The following is a 17192-nucleotide window of genomic DNA, read 5'->3' as shown; positions in this document are numbered from 1 at the left end:
CTGTATATTAATAATAATTCATAAAAATAGAAGATCTAGCGGAGCGGGACCACATCCGATGTGAGGGCTATGCAACACTGCAGTATGTGCATGCTTGGGTGTGGTGACTCCCAGAATAGCCCCAATTCGGATGGAAGAGTAACGGTAGTGGTCTATAATCCAATGGGCGATGTCACTGTGGCGTAGTTGGTGTCTAGAAAATAATGTGAGTTATAATAATGGGAAACATGATTTAATACTATTCTATTCTAATTATAAGTAAGTAATTGACACACTCTCAAAAATATTTCTGGTAACAACAGAATTCTAAGGGCACCAGAACTCAAGGCTCGGCTCTCTATTTAAGAATGTTTTAAAAAAGTATGAAAAGTACATTGCATTTATGAACGAAAGTTAATTCATATTTGTTTCAATCAATTAGAACAGAATAAAATTGAATGACATTTGGGAATCTAATTTGTAAATTGAAATCTTCAATCATCAGAATAGCTGTTTTAATTCCAGTGTTATACTGTATTTAGCAGATTAACACCGTGTGGAGGACTGAGATCTGGAGATCTGGAACTTCCCTTGATATCACATTCTTCGTACTTGACATTAAATCACTCATCGGCGGTATTGAACTTTATGTAGCCTACATTGATTCAAGACGTGATTAATCAAAAGTAATCCATCGAACAGAACAGTGTGGTAGAGGCTAACATGTCTGCCTCATAGGTCAGTGTTTCCTGGTTCCAATCTCATTTCAGACCCTGCTTTGTGGGTGTTTGTTCGGTTCTGTCCTTGTGTGGATTTTCTCCATGGCAATCCATCTTCTCCAACATTCACAAACATGCTTCCTAGGTAAATTAAACATGGTGTGAATGTGAGCTTGAGTGGTACTTTGATGCAGAAATAATACACTGCTGGGATCACTTAAGGTTATTTAACATGTCTCCACAATAAACTCAGCTGTTAGTGGAGAAACAAAAAGTAGATGTGACAATGTGTAAACACACGGCAGCAAGTGGACAGTGTGGGACTACTAATACAGGCTGTTTAAAAGCATGTGGGTATGTGAAAGATCAGGTATCCATCTACCAGCTGTTGGCCTTATATCTAAGCGCGTGTGCATGCATGTGCCGTTTCATACATGCATGTGTGTGCATGCCGGGAGCATTTACACACTCGTCTGTACTCATGCAGGGGGTTTTGACCTACATATTGCTCTCGACGATCAACTCCAAAGAAATCTTTGTTAATCAGCGGTGCCTGTGGCTAGTCTGCCTGCTGGTGCTGCTGCTGCTGCTGGGTGACAAAGCAGCTCAGCAGACCTCATTAGAACCAAAGAAACAATAAGCTTGGATTGTCACTTCTCTGAGCAGCCTAACCCCTGAACTTAAGAGCATTGTAGTTGTGGACTTGGGGGTCACGTAAAGCCAACAGTGATCGCACTGCTTATCACTGGTGTTTTTATATGAAAAATATTAGTGGGGCATTTTCAAATGTGCTACATTTTCTCATACAACTAGAATTCATTAAAAATAACTTTACGGACAATAGAAAATAAAGTGTACAGTAAGGCAGCAGACTCAGCAGAATTCCTGGTCACATCACATTTGCCTGGTTCATAGGACTTATGCATAACTGCCCCATGAGCCAATAAAAACATGACAATCGGATACTGTGTGTTAGACACGACCACTTTGAGTGACAAACTAGAGGCTGAGAGTACGGTGCCCTTTGAGAGAGAGCTGACAATAAAAGGAAGTCACAAAGACACAAAGCTAATTATTCCAAAAACTGCTCTATAAAGGACTTCACTTGATTTTGAGTGTCTGCCATGACAGTCCCATATGATCCCTTAATTCATTGTGTAATATAAATGTAAGCTATCGCTGTTCCATTTGGCAGTATCTTTGTGACTCCGGATTATGTTGTTGCTTTGTGACCTTTCAAACTTAAGAAAATATATACATTTTCAAACCATTTTCAGTTGATACCGATCAGTTGAAAAATACGTGATAGCCCCTGATTTTCGATCATGCGATCGGGAAAATCTTAATAAACACTGCTACCCCTGCTCCTATTTACAACACACAACTGCTGCTTATTCATTTGTATTAAACTTTAGTTACAGCTATTTAAGTGATCTCTGTGAAAGGTCACAAACATTTACAGTGAAAATCATAGCGTGCATGCTAATTTAAAGAGTGATTGCATCAAGCAGCATATAGTTGTGGCTCTGGTGCAGAAAGATATTGCAGGTTTTTCTACCACTTAAACAAGAGCTTTTAGGATCATGCAATCCCACGCTCAGAGGCTTGCGGACCTCTGATCACTTTCCTGAGAGAACATTTTTCTCGACTTCAAAGCTCAGCCTGGCACTGTTTATCCCAGTCGGCAGTGTGGCAGCAAAGCATGGGTTTAGTGCATTGAGAGAAAAATCAAAATGGCCATGAAAGGTTGAAAGAGCTGAAACAAATCCAAATGGCATTTGCCTCTGTGGCCTGTGCTTTATGTTGCGTGCATGCAAAGTGACCACTAGGGATGGACGTTGGACTGTGGGAAAAATTAACAATTGAATCAAATAATTGTTGATGTTTTTAAGACATATTTTTAAAGGGATGCGTGATTGATTTATACATGGATATAGGCTTTAACCGTTGTCGTCTTGCCTTCGGCAAAAGCTTATGACGTGCAAATACTGTAGTGCACACTTGCTTTTAGATGTGATTAATCAACAACCAATATCACTCCCTACTACTTTTTTCCCTCCAGAAAAAAATACGAATGACGGACAACGGCAGGGTAACCACGCTGCAGACGGATGACGAATAACAGACGTTCAGTTTTTAGTAAAATGCCCAGCTCTGGTAATATCACAGAAGAGAATAGTGGTCTTTGTTTTCAGAGAACCCAACACAACACATCAGTCAGTAATTGACCCAGCTCGGGACGATTACAGGGATGGACAAAAACCCACTTTCGTCTTTGCTTAGTCCATCCTTTTTAAAAAAAGTTCTCGTCCCCAAAATGGGCGTCCGTCTCGGACCATCTCCGATGTAACGCCACACACACGCGTTTGTTTAACTGTTTCTTCTCCGTGTCTGGAGTCGACTGCGCTCAAAACACGCTTTTGTGCTCAAAATTTCCTCTTACGCGCGTGTAATTGATTCATCTAACTTAATCTAACGCCACACTGTATAGTCTCTGCCTACAACACACACAATACCAAGGTAGGGATTCACTTCCTGATTTTTTTCTATCGAACAATTTAATGCAAGCATTTTAGATTTTGATCACGTGTCTATCACAATACATAATGATATTGAGTTATTGGCCAGCTCTAATATATAATTTCTACAAATGACTTTTGCGATAATAGCCTCTCCCTTTGCAGAGGGTTTTTACAGACTTTTTTACAAACAGAAAATAATTTGAAAACACATACTTTTCACAATATTGTTGCAAATGAGAAATTCAAAGGAACATTTGAAATGGCTTACTGGGATGCTTATACATACAGTATTCGGTATAACCCACATTTTCATTGAATTGATAAAAAAAAAAAAAAAAAACAGCCTAACCTCTTGAGTTGGTAGCCATGTCCGCCACTTTCTGAAAAGCATCTAAAAAGGCCACAGCTGCCAAAATTGTTGTCCTGAAAATATGTTGAAATTAAATCACAATATATGAATTCAAAATAAGAATTCAGTATGGTCAAGCCACTGATAAAAGTGATCCTCACCTGAGTTGAGAATGTAGTTTTGTAGCCTTGGCACTGAAGTCTTCCCACACTGGGTAAGAGCTCTAATAAGAGACAGAACAAGAAAAACAAATGTGTCAGACATAATATTCTGAGACATCATCTAATCTGTTTCAACTTGTTATATGACCATGGCTGCACAGTTTCTTAGTGCTCACACTAGTTGAAATAAATTCAAATAGGGTTGTAACAGTGCAAACATTCATCAACTTCCGACCCTGAGGCAGGAAACAGGTCAGTAAAGGAATCTAAACATCCTTTTCTGTTTTTATTGCGGTGAGCTGGTATTTAAATCAGGCTGTTCTATACTATAAGATGCACATAAGCGCTTCTATAATTATGTGCCCCCATGCAAGTCTTTAAAGAAATCTGCAGTGGATTTAGCCCAGGTTAATCAGTCATTGCCTTGAGCTAGAAGAACAGAAGCCAAACATGAAACACATTCAAGGCCGGATCCCCCAGAGGGAAGCCAAGACTGAAAGATTCACTTTTTACTGACAGGCCATAACATCTAATGAGAGCAAAACAATTAAATATTCTGCCTTAAAAGATCACAAGAATGGCATCAGTGCAACTCAAGATCTCTGCCGAAGCTGAACTGTTACAAGTGAACTCATTTGTGGCAGGCTCATAGGTTTGTTTGTTTACCCATCTGGTTTAAGCGTTAACATGCTACTTGCTGGTTAACAGAAGATGGCATAAACCTGTATCATTTTTAACTCTACGATGGTGTTCTTTTATTTATTATTATTTAATTCTTCATTAAACAAATTATTACAGTTCGTCACCACTATTTTAGGACCGCCAGATCTTCTTCTGCTTCGGCAGTGACAGCCAATTAAAAACAATGTGGGACAATATCATTGCGGTCTGTGGGACCGCGAGCTATTACAACACAGCCAAAAAAGGAGCAGGCTTGGAGAATGGGGAGCAAGAAAGTTCATGTATCTGGTGAGTGGACTGACTTGTTTACAGCTGTTGAACTTTCAACCAAGATAGTATTTAGCAGCTAACACAACCAACTGTCACTAGTCAGCGACGGACTGGTCTGTCGGTACTGACCCGGTTAGTGATGATTCTAGTGACAGACGAAAAACCACTTCCGTCAGTTTTTTTAAGTTACCTCATCATTTGTCATTTGCCAGCAAAACATCACTGACGGATTGACGGAACTTTTGTCAGTACTGAACGAATGCCCGCCTCTGGGCACAAGTACCTGCATTCCACGAAGTTTGAGTCGGGTATTTAGTAATCCTGCTTACAAACAAACCAACTAACATTTAAAACCAACCAATTAATCGCAATCAAAACAATAGCATTCTCTTACATGTAACAGTAAATTTGAGGCATGAGCAAGCGCCAGATACACCACAACTTGAGTGAAGTGAGAAAAATATGAAGCAATTAAAGTACTGTAATTCTCTCGCATGTGTTGGATGTCTGCTTATGACAAAAAAAAATGTATATTTTTGCTGAAAACTACACGTTTCCATTAAATTACATTCAATTCCCATTTAATTCCCATGATCCCCATGGAAAGCTTCCAATTAGGAATATTTCCAAAATCCCCCATCATCAATTCCAACGCAAATTCACAAAAAAACTTTCCGGAAATGTAAATTTTCCACCCCATCCAAATTTGTTTTCCGTACCTGCATTAAATGAATAACTTTTCATTAACGTAACACTTGTGTTGAATTGCAACACACAGCTATACCTAATAGTGTTGCACGGGATACCAGTACCAGTACCGTAACCGTGATTTTTGGGCGTCAAAAACGGCTCGATAACATTTTTTTAACACTGGTATTTAAAAAAAAGGAAATCACACGGAGCTCACCAACTCTGTCTTAAAGGCAAGTGTACATACGCTTAAGGCGCCTGTCTACCTATTGTACATGCAAGAAACGCCCTTAAGTGGCACACCTCCTTCTGCGTGTGAGGAAGATGGCCTCAAGCATTGAAGCGCTTGTTGCTGATGACATGAAATGCAGTCAAAAATAGGTCAAGAATATGGCATGTTTTGCAAAAACTTATAGTGATAAACATATAACTGTTGGCATTGATCTCATTATTTTTATAAAAAATGACGTTCTTAAAATCAGAATTGACGGATACTGTGTCCAAAAAGCATAGAGGCTATACAGCTGCATATCTGGCCATGAAAATGATTATAACCTGCTCAATACTGCATTACAGTAGATGTCACACTAATGGCTCTATAAACCTCTGCATATTTTCTACTAGTGACGTTTCAATAAATAAATAAATGGGAATTATGATGCTTACGAACTACGTTGGCTAAGTTTGTCTCCTTCGAGTATCCGTGGCACAAAGATGGCAGTGAAACATGGCAGCCTCCTATAGGGGAGGCGCCCCCTATCTAATATAATTAGAGATTACTTCACCAACAATTATATAAAAATAATGACATTGATGTGAAAGAGCATACTTTTTTGCATATTGTTGAAATGAAGTTTTTTTAAAATGATCATTGGAAAATCAAAACATTTTACACATTGTCCCTTTAAAGTTTAATTTACACATAGTCTATAAAATATATAATCAAGTATAGAAAGAAACAGTGTATCTATCTCACTCTCCCTCATTTGTGCAAATGTTGATAAGTGTTTAACAATGTTTAAAATTTTATTTTCTTATCAAGTACATCATAATATTTTGAATTAATAACACATTTTTTAAAAATCATTTTGTCAGTTAGAATTTCGCTGCTTTTGCTGATTTTAGATTTTTGTTGAGGTATCGTTTCGGTATCAGTAACAAGGTACTTTATACAAGTATTGTACCAAACTCAAAATGTTGGTTTCGTAATAACACTACTATCTAATGTTGTGTCCGGTGAACATGTATTGTCTGCATAGAGTATAATCGAGAACTGCTTTTGCTTTTAATCACACAACCTCTAGCATTCATTTTGCTTTGGGATTGTCACAAAACTCAGATTGCACAGTTTGCCTTGAAAATAATTTAGTGTTTGCAGGACACCATCCTATCATGCACTCTCCACTTGACTCTCTAACAGGTGTCTAATTAGCTTGTAGGGCCTGTTGAAGGAAGTGTGTGATGCCAAGACAGCTGAAGGAGGCGACAAAGAATGTGGGCAAAAGGAGATGCAAGCAAGGGACCGAGGTGGGAGATGTCACGTCTCTTCTCATCCACAGCCACCATCGGAGGTGGATACAGACGTCAACCTTTGAGATGGGTGCGTACAGTACAGTGTGAGCTCTTTAATGAAATGCCCCTCAGGTTGCATATTTTTTGTTTACAATGACATCTCTTAAATCGCACATAAAGGCCCTGAAATTGTCTGCGGGCCAACCCAAGGTGTCTCCCATTTCACCTCCAATCTTAATGAGGTCAAGCCATATAGAAAATGCATGGAAGTTGTGAAGTGTGATGGTGAGAAAAGTGGTCTGTCCTGACTGCTCATTCCAATGTGGCAAGAAGTGACAATATGTCCACAATAAAAAGAAAAATCAAAGATCTGAACGGCAAATTATCAGTAAGTAAAAAAGTACACTATTAATTCTTTATATGCTTTTAAAATACTGCATAGCAGTCAAGCTGTCTCCAGCAATCTTGACACTTGAAGAGCTTCCCAAATAGTACGTGTCCATCCCGCATGAAGAAAGGTTTGAGGGGGTGCATAATTTACTGTTTTTCGATTAAACAGCAGTTAATGTCTAATAACAGCGTTCTTTCTGTATTTAAGCATTTGCTAATAGTAACAGATTATTCCTAATTAATTACATTATTTCCAATGGGAAAATTGTCTCCAAATTTGAACAAATCGGAATCGGAATTGATTTGATTCGACCTAGAGGTTCCACCAGATAAGTGAGTAGTTGGGTGGTTGTTTTTACTCACATGAAATCACTTTTTCCGTTGCTTCAAATTTTTATTCACCAAATTATTTTACGTTACTCCATCCAGAACATCTTCCACTCCATATGCTTGCATTGCTCTAATTTCTACAGTCACATAACCAACAATTGCAGCTAGAATCAAGAACATTTCTGCGTTCAGTGTCTAACATTTTGTACGTGCTTTTTGTGTAGGAGCAGTACACACTAGACAGTAACATTAATCAGTCTTATGTACACAATTGAGATCACCACAGGAAACTGTGGGTCTGTGCAGCCCCCGGGGGCAAAGCTGGTCTGGCAGGCTTGTGTTGACCAGCCAGGCGGCAGGAATGAGGTCAGATCTCTGTCTAGGACAGTGGACATGGAGAGTGCTGACTCAGGGCTTCAGCCTCATTCATCTGCTTTTCAAAACTTTTTTACTGAGCCTGTCTCTCTGTGCACCCACCACAAAAGGAAATACATGAATCTCAACCAGAGCCTGCCCACTTGCTGAGATCTAATTTGGTTGGGGCTTGACAGAAGGTCCATAAATAGTCAGTCCAAAAGCACCGCGGCCCCCTGCCAGAGAGCGATCAATAACAATTCTGCAAGATGCTTGACGGACTTGCAAAACTCTTGTAAACATAAAGTAAGACAAGCTACAGCAACACTTTTTGGAGAGCCATCTCTCAGGCCTAATGACCGTGTTCACACTTTCCATCTGTTGTCGCGAATAACCACGGACCACCCGGGTTCAACTTCCTTCACTTGAACCCTCCTCCCCCAGCACACAACAAACACATGCTTGAATCTGTGTTGTACATAATGGGATGCAAACATTTGCTGCTTTAGAAACTATTTCACCTAAGTGTTTGGTTATCCTAAAAAAAAAGGGCAAATGTCAAATCAATTACACCAGAGAGCACATTATATAATATTCCGAGCTGCTTTTTGTGAAGAGGGTTGTTACATTATTAAAAGCATCCCTCCACGGCGAGATTTTAATCTAGTAAAAATGTATAAACTGGGATAAAAGAGGACTAAGGTAATCTCCAACAACATTTTTATTATGACATAAAATGATCTTACTTATGGTAAGGTGATGTTTTATTTAACTAATATTTGCTATTATTGTTATTGAACCCTATTGTAAATCCATTCAATTGCCATTCTGATGGAGGTATCCTTGAAATAAACATAAACAAATGCACCAGGATTAGGTGCAAGAGGCAATAGGCGTATGGTGTTTATCAATTCAATCACATTTTTCAATAAAAAAAAGTATAAAATATTATGTTACCAGAATGTCATTTGTAAAATGCTATAAAACCCCTATACAAATAAAGAATGACAGTAACTGAAAATATATGTGTGTATTAAAAAAATAATGTGTAGCCTATCAGACATCAGTTCAAAAGTACTTGCAGAAGATTTTTAAAAGGCAGCTATCATACATGGGTGAAACCTGCTGCACATTATGCAAATAACACAAAGGAAACATGTTTCATCTCCCAGTTTGTCCTGCAGGGCTGTTTGCAGTGGAGAAGTGGAGGAGGGGGGCGAGAAAAGACACAAAGGCAGTAAAATTATTTCTCATCACAAACTGTGCAGCAACAACAAGATCCCATTCTATGAAAATGTGTCTCTTACCTTCATATCGTTGACGATAGCCTGGAACAATCCACCCAGCGCCCCACACTCCTTCTCCACAGACTCCATGCTCTCAGAAATTGAAATTAAAAATCACTATGGACAACCTTCTCAAACATCAGACACCTCCGCTGCGCGCATCCGTCCTTAGTTGTCCTCTCGCGGGGCAAACAGTGGACGCAAATCCGCAAAACCTCCAGCCAGCAGCCGTTGGTGTTCCGTTCGATGGCACCGGGCTCGGGTTCAGTCAGCCGCACGGGACTGGGTGGAAAGGGTCCAGGAGGCGCGTCCTCCGTCGGCGAGGAGAGCTAAAGCCGGGAAAGGTGGAGGGCACATGCACAGTGGCTCCACATGATCTCTCGCTCACACACAAAAATAAGAGCTCAGTGGTCCTGGGAAGAGGGCAGGAGGTGCCGGAGGCGCGGCTTCGAGACACGGGAGCGCGCACTGTTGTTAGCGGGAGTAGCAGATGTCGAGTAGACTCCAGTAACACGATCTATTCTATGGGAATGGTTAGGGGGGCGGGTCAGTTTTTTTTTTTTTTTGTTTTTTTTTTTTGTTTTTTTTTTTGCAACTTCATGGGTTTGAAGAGAAGGAGGCGGGAACAAGGGGGAGAAATGCCCCCCCCCCCCCCCCCTCTGTCTGTACCCTTCACCCCATGCAAACAAAAAGTGAAGCTGCGTGTTCCTATTGGACAGCTCACTGAGATGCAAAGCAGGATTTCCTCTGTGTGTGTGCGCGGGCGAGTGTGTATTCAAACACGCTCGTGTTAATGAGGATCTTATTGTTTTCAGGAAACACGTGGGCCATTACGATCAACTCTTAACATCAGATTAGCTCGTATTTGAATAACAAAGGAAATGTTAGTTACAACAAATTGACACCGGCCATAACATGTGGTACACTTGCACAACTCAACACTCATGAGTTGAACACATGAGTTTTGCTCAACTAACATTTGAATTCCTTATAATTCTTGATCAAAATTGATTTAATATCTGCATTGTTTCATATTTTGTAGGTTATATTGTTAGTATGAGTGTATATGTGTGAATCTTTCTGAATGCTGTGACAATTTAATTTCCCTCACTCATGTGATGATAAAATGTTTTTAATCACACAATTTTGCATAACTGACTGCGATGAATCACATTTTACTACTGCTACTATTTTCTATGACGCTTGTACATGAGTAAAATCTTGGAATTCATGTAAAATCATCAAACAGAACATGTATTTAGAATCAAAGACTGTTCTGATGTTAGCGGAAGTTGGTCAAAGTTGGTACGTAGACGGAAACGCTAACAGAAGCCCGTTTAAAATGCAAGGTGAATCGGCCCATAGGCGATTACTATTTGGTCCGGCCAGAAAAAAGGCGGATAGACGCATGGCGGAAGGGTACGTGGAAGGCAATTCATGGACCAGGAAATGTTCGTAAAATGCCCAGTTCTGGAGGAAACTTGAGCAGGTTATCTTCCTCTGGGAAGATACTCCTAAAACGCACAAAGTGCGCAAATTACTTGTTCACTGGTATAAATCAATTTACACTGTGACTGTGCAAAAAGGGTTTAGAAGCCACCAGTTGCTATGTGGGACCTAAGGTCGCCACAAAAAAATCTTGAACTTCCACACACCTTCATCTCTCATCAGCCTGGATGGATTCATCTATACTGGGAAGGCTTTTTCTGTGAAAAGATCAAGCCTATTACAACTTTGTTTTCCTCTTTAGATGTTTCAGCGAAGTTTTGCTAAAAACAGAAAATTATGAACTCACAGGTGTTGCATGTAATTATATCCTTTGTAGATGCCATACCAGAAAAAAACATGACTTCTGCACAGAGCATTTATGGGGGAATCCAATCCCCAGCTATGTGTAATCAGAGCTGAACCAACAAGTGAAGAAACACGTGACTTCAACTGTAACATTAGAAGAGAGATTAACACAACCACAAAGAAAACAGCAATTTTCTATCCTTTTTATTATTAACATGTGTGGGTAAGATTTATATCCACAGTATGTCTGGCTTAGTTACTATGATCATGCACTTCATGAACACAAGTACTGTATTGAGTCACATGGTCAATACACTCAAAGTAGAACTGCTAAGGTTGAACACGATCCTTTCACTAGTCCAATATTTTTTCCAACAAAATGTGGAAACTGATAAAAACAATTGTATATAATTTTTTTTTGAAAAGCTTCAGAAAACAGGTGATTGGTTGTTACCTGAGCCATGAGCAACTGTGATGTCATTTTCAGTCGGCAGAAGTGACGAAATGGCCGCCCCGTGAGATGGCTGGAAGACGGGTGTATTTTGCTGCTTAACTTATATTCCACAAACGCAATATTAATCAGAATGCCATGTTTAGACAAGTGGAGGTGCATTAGAACATATTATTGTAAAGAAAATTTTGGGGTTGGAAATATAAATAAAGGTTCCGATAGCATGCTTTCTGTTTGTTCTCTGCATTTGTTATTTCTTGAATAGCTTCTGTTCTTGTCAGTAATGTTGGTGTCAGCTCTGAAACCATGTTGACTGTCAGAGAGTAATTTGTTCTTATCTGTGAATGTAGTCAGTCTATTATTGAACAGAACTATTACGATATTTGCACTAATACTAGTCCTTAGTGTATATTTTAGGGATTTTGCTGGCCACGTGGAAAGACGCGTTAGAAGTGTGGTCCATATGCTGGCATCTCAGGGTAAACGAGCCATAAATGGGGGAAAAAAATCCCAAACACAGATGCTGACATTCCTCATCACCACCATCATCACCGCCCCCCTGGAAAAAACAGCATGTTCTGTTCTTTGCCATACCACTGATACATGTGCAAATTTGCAAGCGTTTCCATAATTCAGCAAGGATGGTTTCTGTTTCATCTCACTCTCGTAGTAAGACTGTCCAACTGAAAGCAATGTACCTCAAACACATCAGGCTGCTGGGATTTTCAGGGACTTACATAACCAACATTGCAGACGTTGACAGTCTGGGAGTGTTGATTCGAAAAGAATTCACATTTCGCCTCATTCAAAGAAAAGCACTCTGCTACAGCACGTGAAGCACAAGAAGGGTCGTGGAGTGCAATCTGGCATTTACTTGATTGTTTTTGCTATGTAGACAACATAGGCTGGTATATTGTAACCTAATGTTATGTAATCTTACAAGGTGGTGGTATTAAAGCCAACGCCTGTTTAGTTTTCTTGTCTCGCCTACTGTTGCACAATGAAAAAACGTTGCACCTCAGAGTCCTCTCTCATGGCATTTAAGGGTATTAACTGTTCCCATGCAGGAACGTTGGCCTTGCCCAGAAGTGTGTGCCTTCGATGCAAGAAGAGAAACACAGACATTCTGATATACGCTGACCTCTTCCCTTGCAGCAAGGTTCTACCCATGATTCAACGGGAGCCATTGTCTAGTCTGGTTTATCCTCCCAAGTGAAGGATCAAATCCAAGACGCTGTGACCTCCGCCAAAGTCACCGCTGAGGTCACCAGGTCTTGCTGGCACTTGACCGTAAAATCAATCAGGATTTATCCTCCTCATAGTGCACTTTGAGCCACTTAAAGTGTGTGTATGTGTGTGTGTGTGAGAGAGAGACCTTTACTTACTGTAGAAGCCTTATCATCAGACAGGCATACTGTATGTTGTCTTGGCTTTTTTTTTTTTAATTAGATGAATCTCCGATGGCTTTTTCACTATCATTTGTTTTACTCACTAATGGGTGCTGGTTTACTCTAGAAAGAATGCATACTTCAATGTGTAGAGGTGCTACTAAACCAAAATGAGTTGTCTTCCTGCAGAAATGAGTAGGGTTACAATATGTTTGTTTTACAAATGCAATCCATTCCTTTTTGCTGTGGTTCAACATTGAAAACACCTGAATAGATTTGATGGTTTAGTCACAGACTTTCCCAAAAAGTGTTACACTTCTGTTTCCTAAATTTGGGAATGAAATTGTGTTCAAATGCACAAATGAGTGAAAGTCACCTTGCCCGGTGAGAGCTCAGCACCCCTAAACCTCTGATCATAGAATTGTCCCTTGGTGAAAAGACACACAGCGGTTTAAAAAGGGATTTCAGATTTCTTAAAACCTTCGCACATATTTACTCTTCCAGTGTTGTTTGTTTGCATGTTTGTTGATAGGAATAGATAAGAAAAAGAAAGTTTGCATGGTTTGGGGGCGTGGGCCAAAAAAGTGCTCCTTCACTATTGGTGCAGATTCTTCTAAACATTAGATTTAAATTTGACTGCAATTGTGATCCAAGATAGGATTTAAGGCAGAAGCATTCAACAAAAACAAGTATTGCTCTTTTCTCCTATTCATATAATATTTTGGATTCTACAAGTGAATTAGCATTTTCAATCAGTGGCCACAACGTAAGGATGTACTTCTCACATTTTTTGGTATGGTCTTGTATTGGAGAGAAAGCGATCAAATAGTGAGACTCTCATCCTAGTCTCACTGAGTATAGAAAATGTCAAATAGTGCCACTAACCTTATTACTGTAACTGCAGTCACACTTTACTGACATTTGTGCCTAACATTGTTCAACACATCATCCTGATGGAGCTCTGCTCTGCTTTAGAATGTGTGTCCTGATATATGTGCTTATGCGCATGTCTGCCTCACGGTCAAGGGATCCGGGTTTGAAACTCCGCCTTCATCCCACATCTGAAAAACATGCTTCTTAAATTAGCAGAAGACTCTAAAGATTGCCTATAGGTGTGAACATGTGTGCCCTGCGAGTGACTGGCAACCAGTTCAGGGTGTCAGCGAGGATAAGCTTTGGTTACCCGCAACCTAAACGAAGAAGTGGTAGATATCAAATGAAGGGATGCTCATTTTCTAAATAGGTGAATATATTCCATTCTAGATTTCCCCATTGTCGTCATTAATATTTGCTAAGAGGCTCTGTAAATTCCCAATGGGTCTGCTGTGGCATAATTACCAAATATGGGTCTCTGCCATATGGTATACATTATGTGTGAGGAATTTGAATTACAGTGTAAGTCAGTAAATAGATCATGACAAGCTCATGGAAATGAAAATCCCAATGGCACATGAATCCATAAAACCGATGATTGAGGACAAAAAAGAATAATAGTTCAAACTGTAGTGTTTTTATCAGAGTGATGGTGCATGCGCTGCTTCACATGGACACCCGGAGACCTGATAAATATAAACCACTGTACAGTAATTGCTTGAGCAGATGGCCCTCATCATTCCTGAGTGTCAGAAGGCCGTTCTTCTCCAAAGATAAAAAGCTCTACAAATCAACACATCACAGATGGACAGTGTTGTCTTGGGAAAAATGGCTCGTAATCAGCTGCATGCACTATTTGCGCTGCATACTTTTCAGACATCTTTAAATGTTGTTGGATGGCTAATGAATGAGATCATGTCACCAATTTGCCTGCTCGCCTTTTGGCCCCTGTGCCTCTCCTCTTTCAAGCCTTCTGTATATGAACATCGCACCCCCCCCCACCCACTTTGCTCCTTTTTTCCTACAAACCACAAGTGTCCATGCCCCACTCCCTGAGAGCTTCGAAACACTTTTCCCCTCAGCAGTAGAATTTACTCCATTACTTTGCCCATTCCCGCTCTCCTTGTGACAGATCCCATGTGTGCTTTTGTATACATTCCGCAAAGATTTGGACACAGATACAGGCAAAGACACGTATACTGACAAGTGCGGGCTGACATGAACGTGAGGTGAAATCGACAGATATGTGAAGATGGACACATCAGTTACAGTATCCCAGGCCACATGAGGCACTTCAGTGGATCTTCTGCTTGACCTCCAAACATCCCACCAAGGCAGGCATGCACACAAACAAACATCGGGCTGGAAAAACAAATTAAGGTGGATGGATATTTCAAGCTTATTATGCAATCCAATGATAAATTGAGATAAATCCACACAGACTTCTGCTGCGGTATTTTTGCTTGTTAATTATTGTAAAACTAGCCTGCGGGAATGTAAGATAAATTCCTATAAAGATGCATTAAGATCATTACTCAATGGACCTAGATGGACCAGCGCAAGTGAAATGTTTGTGAGTGAAAGGGTCAATACACTGCAAGCCGTACTCAGAAATCTGATGAATACATTTATCTGCCAGCTAAATGAGTCAAATATTGGAATTATTGCTCACTTATCAAACAGCAGCTTTAAGTGCTACACAATACCAGTCTCATTTCTGGAAATATTGGTGCTGCATTGGTACTGTTGTCTTTTATATGAGGCTTCTTAGTATTTTTTTTACCTTGGTCTGTGTGTATAATATTGGTTTTATATTTTGTATCTGGTTTGTTTGTGTCTGGACCCAAGCATTCATTCTTGGATATTTAATCAGAGTTTAGTGTGAGTGCCAAGTGTTCATGGATTGCATTTGAATCTGTTGAGCACTGGCGTTGTTATTTGAGGTGGTTAAAAGAGGCCTTCTCTGCATTTATACGATAACTGTCGTCAACACACAGCAGCATCAGTGTAAATGTGTGTCTCGCGGCATTTACACAACAATGCCCATGTCACATGTCCAGTGCTGGGAGCAAAGACAGACATCTGTACACATTCCACACAGAGCAGCCGGAACAACTCGCATGCAAACTGACATCTGGAACCAAGCGGACATAATGTACACAAACACTCTGCGGTGTCAAAAGATAAATCAGTTTTAAAACCTTGACATAAACAAGGACAGAGAGTTTTTCATGTATATCTAATGCAGCTCTGCAAGAGTCCTTGATTCTGTTTATCTGATAAGCAGCCAGGACATGACAACCCAAATGATTTGATGACTAAACAGCGTCGCTGTTGATGCTGCGTCATTTTGATTTATTCTAATTCAAACTAATGAGCAAAGGGTTGAAACAACGCAGTTATTCTGCAGGTCATTCTTCGACAACTGAGACAAGCTGGTGCAACACGAAGGATGAAGCATCACCGCAAAGATGGTGTTGATCCTCTTAGCGGGGTGATGCCTGCCTCCCCCAGAAACATAATGCGTCAGATTTTTCATTTTTCCAGGCATTTTTACGCCGCCCTGGTTCATATCAGTTGTTTTAGCATTGCTGCAATTCCACATCTACTCCCTCCTGAGGTCAGCGTATGGATGGTCCATATGAGCTACAGTATTGGTATGTATCCAAACGAGAATGCCATGCATATCTGCATGTGGATACGCATGTGAACTCCGTGAGGAAAAAATGCGACTTGACACCTTCTGAAAATAAACCGCAGGGTCATGACAGAAAGAGGGAGCTATTCCATGTGCTGCTGCTGTGTCCTGGAAGGGATGACTTGCGCGGAATGTTTTTCTGTCTGCAGCGGGAACAGCGGAACTCCTTGACTTCTGCGTGAACTGCCAACTAGATGTGCGATTGGGAAGAAACAACAACAACAACACAAAGATTGGCTTGGAGCAACTCGGACCCAGGAAGGAAGCACCCCCTTGAGAGTCATGGACCCGGAGGTCACACAAGAGAAGCTTGTTAAATTCAACACCCAGCAGAGGAGCAATAAGGAGGAAACAAAACAGCAAAGCAGCATTTGGAAAGAATGGAGAAATTATTGTTATTCAGGTCATCAGCCATGTTACAAAGTAAATACAAAAACAAAGTGGTCACTTTTGAAGTTAAAGAGGAAGTCAACCCAAACATTTTTTTTTTCAAGAAAATGTTCAATGCAAGCCCACTAGTTGAAACATCACATTCTGATAAATATTGCATGTGTGGAATAAGCGTTAATCCACCCGTTTCAGGGGGCGACCATTTGTCACTTCTGTCGACTGAAAATGACATCACAACTGCTCGGGGTTCAGGCAACGGCCAATCATGGTTGACCTGTTTGCTGAAGCTGAGCCGTGATTGGCCATTACCTGAGTCCTGAGCAGTTGTGATGTCATTTTCAGTCGACAGAAGTGA

At 40.3% G+C, this 17192-nt stretch overlaps 1 protein-coding gene across 4 annotated transcripts in view; it reads right to left on the bottom strand.

The window, feature by feature from the left end:
* Window positions 1–9751, bottom strand: part of mtss1la (MTSS I-BAR domain containing 2a) — a 32656-nt gene extending 22905 nt beyond the window's left edge. For 3 of the 4 annotated variants that reach the window (XM_086029136.1, XM_086029137.1, XM_086029138.1), the window contains exons 1-3: window positions 9265–9751; window positions 3731–3792; window positions 3570–3643 (exon numbers count right to left, since the gene is read on the bottom strand). In XM_086029136.1, the coding sequence (XP_085885262.1) occupies window positions 3570–3643; window positions 3731–3792; window positions 9265–9333 (205 nt within the window). In that variant the 5' untranslated portion in view covers window positions 9334–9751. The remainder of the gene's footprint in view (window positions 1–3569; window positions 3644–3730; window positions 3793–9264) is intronic. The other variant, XM_086029139.1, reaches the window with a different exon arrangement.
* Between the last annotated feature and the right edge of the window lie 7441 nt (window positions 9752–17192).

This window comes from Filicampus tigris, chromosome 4, assembly GCF_054856515.1.
Source record: "Filicampus tigris isolate MCC_2025a chromosome 4, RoL_Ftig_1.0, whole genome shotgun sequence".
NCBI classification, from domain to species: Eukaryota; Metazoa; Chordata; class Actinopteri; order Syngnathiformes; family Syngnathidae; genus Filicampus; species Filicampus tigris.
The sequence above is the reverse complement of the archived record's forward strand: the minus strand, read 5'-3'. Positions and strand labels throughout refer to the sequence as shown.